General features: G+C 45.9%; 1 protein-coding gene across 1 annotated transcript; it reads left to right on the forward strand.

Moving 5' to 3' along the window:
• Window positions 1-6: 6 nt before the first annotated feature.
• On the forward strand, window positions 7-5,291 carry LOC135829934 (uncharacterized). The gene is made up of 4 exons (XM_065342322.1): window positions 7-83; window positions 503-787; window positions 3,440-3,679; window positions 4,937-5,291. The coding sequence occupies exons 2-4, from the start codon at window positions 511-513 to the stop codon at window positions 5,041-5,043; spliced, it is 624 nt and encodes a 207-aa protein (XP_065198394.1). The 5' UTR covers window positions 7-83; window positions 503-510; the 3' UTR covers window positions 5,044-5,291.
• Window positions 5,292-5,611: the final 320 nt, after the last annotated feature.

Here is a 5,611-nt window from a genome sequence, read left to right on the forward strand (position 1 = left end):
TTGCAGGCAGTTGCCCGACTGTAGGGCGAGGGCAGCAACACGTGGTGATGCGGACAGGGACTGCGGTCCTAGGCACAACACCAGTAAGTGTTTTTTTATCTTCTTGTTTTCGCAATAAAGTGTGCTTTCACGTCTATCACATGACTATACAGGACAGTCATGATGGTTCCAACTCCACTCCCCCCATGCATCTATGGGTCACGTGATGTCGGCCATGTTGGTTCCACTGTCCACATGACAGGATCACTTCGTACACTGATTTAGTCACATGACCGGGATGCGAAACCAATCTACATGATTGTACACACCGCCGCTGGTGGAGTTTCTTGACTAAAAGATTCACCAACCGATGTTATAGCGTTCGCGTGCAATGTAGCTCCACGGCCTAACAATTATACAGCTGTACAGATTGAGATTCCATCTCGATGCAGTGATGCGTCAGGGGTTTGGAGTCACAAATGCTCTCTTCGATTTTCTTTTCCCGTCCTTCTGTGCACTGTAGTTCTTAGGATGACGATGCCGCAGAACAACGTCATAAGCGGCTCCACCATCAATGTCACTTGTTCCAGCGACTTCCCAATCACAACACAGGTGGATTGGACCGTTCTCCCAGCGCCTCCCATCGAGGCCTTGTCGTTCTCCGGACCAATGGGCACCACGCTCACCATCTCTCCCATCACGGCCGACGTCAACAGAGATACGGTTGTCCACCCCGTGTATGTGATTTGCGTGGCTGACGTTACGGGCGGAATAGGCCAAGGACTTGGCAGTGCTACGCTACCTGTTTGTAAGTACAGTGGATTCCCGAAAGTGGCTGTAGCTTAGCTGTATAGTGTCTATGATCCTCACGGTCGTCACATCGCCTTTGGAGGTGAGGCGGCCATGGGGGTCCTCCCCGCGGAAAGGATTCGAAAATCGAAGCCTACTGCCATCGCTTCCGGACATTATTTTTAAAATGCATGGATTGTTATCCAAAGATGGTGCAACATCTGCGGTGATTAGTGAAGAAAGTGTCTGCTCCAAACGTGGGAGGTCGCGCGTCCTGCCGACCGATTTGACATTTTACTGACCCAGGACTGCATGTGGAGCACGCGAGACGCCAGTGGAACCTTCCACTCCGCAAACCTGCAATAAGGGCTGCTCATGTGCTCCAGACGCAGTCGTGAGTCAGTGTCATGTCAAGTCAGTCGGCAGGAAGCGCAAGCTCCCGCATTCCGTGCAAACACTTTATTGCGTTGATTGTTGTCCCCGTTTGAAATACATGTAAGGCGCCTATGTTTCGCGTGTCCAATCACCCCAAGTGCTGTAAGGTCTAAAGCTTCACTGATGGCGATTGAGTAAGAGAAACTAGAATAGTTACGCTGACATTGCCTGCTGATAGCGAGTTGCAACAAACTGGCCTTGTGCCTTTGTTGTATGGTGTACAATTATGTACAGTAGTCCGGCTGATATTGGGTGATACGCTCCTCATCATTCGTCTTGTTGAGCACTCTTCGTGGGCTGCTCTAGTGCTGCTGCATTACGCATCGCTCGCTACATTTCGTGACTTACTTAGCCCTTTGGAGCCCGTACATTCAAATATCGACGGTATACCGTCGATGGACTAAAACGTTCGTAACTCACTCGAAACTTGACAGATTTCCACGATCGAAATATCTGGGAAGAAGCCGAAGAGCTTAGCTTTCTAATGCAACACGCACCGAAGAGCAATGATATCGCGTTGCAGAGATATTGTGCTCGACATTTCAGTCACGGCAAAAGTCGAACTTTTTTCTCAGTGACTGGCCTTGAGTGAGGGATTTACCCTTGGATTATTTTATTTTATTTTATTTATTATTATTTATTGCAACATCTCAAGACTCGGCGGAAACACCGGCCAATATTACGAGAGTGGGTGATTGCCAACCACGGCGATAAATAGAAATAAGGGGAGGGAAAAAGAAAGAGTAGCAAAACGAACAGCAACAACAACTCCGTAAAGAAAGATAATGTCAAATAAAAACAGTGAAAAACACAGAGACGCAAAGGACATGTGGATAATGAGCTATGCATGTCGTAGTAAATAAGGGGCGGCACGGATCTTAAACAGGCGGAGTGAGGTCAGGTCCTTAACTTCTCTGGGTAGAGTGAGCCAAACAGAATAAGCAATAAAGAGAGGGGAGCGCAAAAGAGTGGATGAGTTACACTTAGGGAGTAAGAGTGAGTTTCTAGTTCTTAGAGAAGAGAACCAATTAAAACACATGAGATGAGGTGGGCACAACTCAAGCTTAATAGAATGGACAAGAGAAGCCAGGTGTGCACTGCGTCCATGTGATAACGGGGTTGTGTGAGCGATTTTATAAAGGGCGGATGATGAGAGCATGCGGGGTTGACGGAGGAGAATTTAGGATGACATGCTGATTCATTCAGGCACGCTTCCTGCACGTGGCCAGCATAAAACAAAACTCAGCGCAAAAAAATAAGCGATCCGTTATATGAATGAAAGTGAAATGGCTGGCGTCGAGGAAATTTGGTCGTATATCCAGCGCTGTGGACTGTTTGAGGCGCCGTCGCGTTGGATATGTGACCGCTGTGGTTTTGAATTTGAGCTCTAGTTACTCCGCTCACGGAGAGCTTTCCAGGAAGCCCACGATTATGGAAATCCAAAAACGAGCACCAAAGTTATTACCAAAATAAGGTAAATAATATATCGCAATTGCAGTTGCATACAATTATAAGGGTTATTTGGGGCTGTATTGATGAGGCCTATATGGCCGAAACAGCTTTCTGTCTGCAGCATTAGGTACTCTAATTTCAGAAATTTCAGGTGCATGCTCATTATTTTCGATATGAGGGCAAAAGGCCAGGTTAGGTGAACAGAAATTTTAAGTACAGAGACGCAACTCCTTATTGGATTATGTGTGTTAGTGTTTGTTCGGTGTATTGAAATTTTAGGTATGAACCAGATGCACCGAAAGTACGGAAATTAAAACTACACCGATAATTATTGTGAAAAGAAGAAGGACAAAATGTTACGAGTTATGACTTACTGTCCACCAACGTAACCAGATCTTCTACAGTCAGCGATTGCCACAAATGGCACAAAACTGACAATGAGTACTGAGACATGACACCTAGCTCCAACACTTCTCCAAGGCGCAAACCAACAACTTTCCAACTTCATTTGGTCCTCATTCTTTTCACAATAATTTAATTGGCTCACCATCCGAGTTACACCGATAATTTGGGAAATTACAGTAGTTGGGCTGATATCATAATTTTTCTAATCCGGAACTTAGCCGAATATAGTGATTGGGCCAGACAGTAGGAAGGCAGACACTATGTGACCCAACATGACACGTCATGCCACCTACATCTATACTGCTTTCAACGCAAAATGAAAACAGCAACCCACACGAGCTGGCATTGTGATTCATTCATCTCTTCGTTGCTTTCACAGGGTACGACGTGTGTGCTGATGCTGATGTTTGCACGCGAACCTTCGGCATCCCACGGGGCACCTCCGACTGCGTATTCCCGACCACTGGCCGTCCGCACTGTGTTTGTCGTCCTGGCGACGCCAGTCGAGTATGCAGGATAGTGGACGGCTGCGGTGTTATGGCTGCTAATGCTACTGGCGCAGCAGCAGCGGACGTCCTTCGGTGTGTGAACAGCTTGGGATGCATGCACAACGACGCCAGTAAGTACTGTCTGAAATGAATCTCTCGTTTTGGAGGCAGGAGCACGATCCACAGTGAATTCCACAGCGATCCATTTAGTAGGATGAAAACCCCACGGAACGCAATCACTACCTCCCGCACCACCACCTTCACAAAAACGACCACAAGCACCACGAACACCACCAGCACCATCACCACAAAAATCAGTCAGTTTCCCATCTCATATAGGTGCTATACTTGGTCTGATTTTGTTTACCTTGGCATTGTGCTCTCCGAGGCGTTGTAAATGTATTTCAAACAATTTATACTGAGCAAGAGTTCAAACGTTACACAAGGGGATTCTTACTGCTACTGATTTGCCCATTTTAAAACTGGCTGCCTTGCCCATCACGAATTGTCATCACGTTCAACCATCCACTAGGGAGGTTAAGTCCCACGTATTTAACGGATACGTGGGTGATACACGTGAAGTTCATGAAATGGACCCACGTTCGCAACGTTGTCTTTATTATTATTTTATTATTATTCTCGTATCCGTCCCGAATGGGACTCACGACGGCAGAATTAACTGTGAGCATGTGTGTGTGAGAGTGGGAGAACGAAATGAAAAAGAAAAGAAGAGTCTTGTAATAAAGGTCAAATTTAAGAAGAGCAATACTAGACTAAATGGCTGAGCAGATGTTACTCCATTGTTTTCTGTCGCGGGCATAGGTGCCGAGATCACGAAGGCAGCTGGGCTTAAAAATGCAGATACATGTAGGTGTGAGGCGGACGTCTCGCTAGAGACTTGTGGTGAGGCAAGAGCTTGGTGCACCTATTAGAAAGGGCTGACTGGTAGCATATGTACAGAAAGCAGTGAGAGCAACATTTGCAGGGATGTCACTTGGCTGGCGTAATAATATATGTCCTAATAGCTTCACACGGAACAAACAAAATCATGAAGCGAAAAACCCAAACTTGGTCAAAGACGAAGCTTAGAAGCTCATGGAATATATGGATTTCGTGCTTCGGAAACTTCTTCAGCTGAGCACCCTCAACGCTTGCAAAATGCACTCCATTCTGATGTTCACCCACGTTCTAGCGGAACATGGGTGAGCCACCATATACGGTATGTCGTGAATCAGAAAACGCCTGTATGACGTGGATCACTGAGTATCACGTGGTACATGTACACACAGTAAAGTATACACGGATTACGTGGGGCTAAATCACCCTATTGTTGCTGTAGCCTTACATGTCCGTGTTGTTATTTTGTTCCCTGCCCTTTTCTTCTCCAGCCGGTGTGGTCGAGTGTAGCGGATCGGGCAGTAACGCTGTCGTGCCAAGCCTCATCGCGTTGCTAATAGTGATGGTCGGCATGGTGATCGGCGGACTCCACATATAGCATGCATCTATTCTGGGGTGTCATTGTGTTAACATGGTGCACGGTTGCATTTTCGTAACTGACGAATTCACATGACCCTCACATACAACAGCATCACTTTAGATTGTAATCAAATTGTCAAGCATTCTTTGTGTGTTTTTCTGACAATCTTAAACCAAATCATTTTGTATCAGAACAGTGTAGCGGTAATAAAGTTTGCACCTCACCTTGTACCATCAAATATTGTTATAATAATTGTCAGCATTTCATGACCGATCTTTTGGTATTGGTACTCAGTGTTGGTAGTTTGACAAGGAGACCTCTTTTACGGGCAAACAGAATACAATTGACAGTGGCATGGCGAATGATTAGAACACAACACGAAAAAAGGAAAACAATGGTATGTTTAAACAGTAACATTAATTTTGGTAGGGGAAAGAGCCAAGAGTCCCTAATCCCGTAGGTAGTTAGACGAGTATAATGAGATGTGTTCTCGCACATGTGTGCGTGTCTGTGTATGTGTGTGCTGCATGTGTGTGCTAATTTGTGCGCGCACGTGCACTGAACAGCTATCATTAGTAGTAGCTGA

The sequence above is a fragment of the Sycon ciliatum genome, chromosome 13 (assembly GCF_964019385.1).
Source record: "Sycon ciliatum chromosome 13, ocSycCili1.1, whole genome shotgun sequence".
NCBI classification, from domain to species: domain Eukaryota; kingdom Metazoa; phylum Porifera; class Calcarea; order Leucosolenida; family Sycettidae; genus Sycon; species Sycon ciliatum.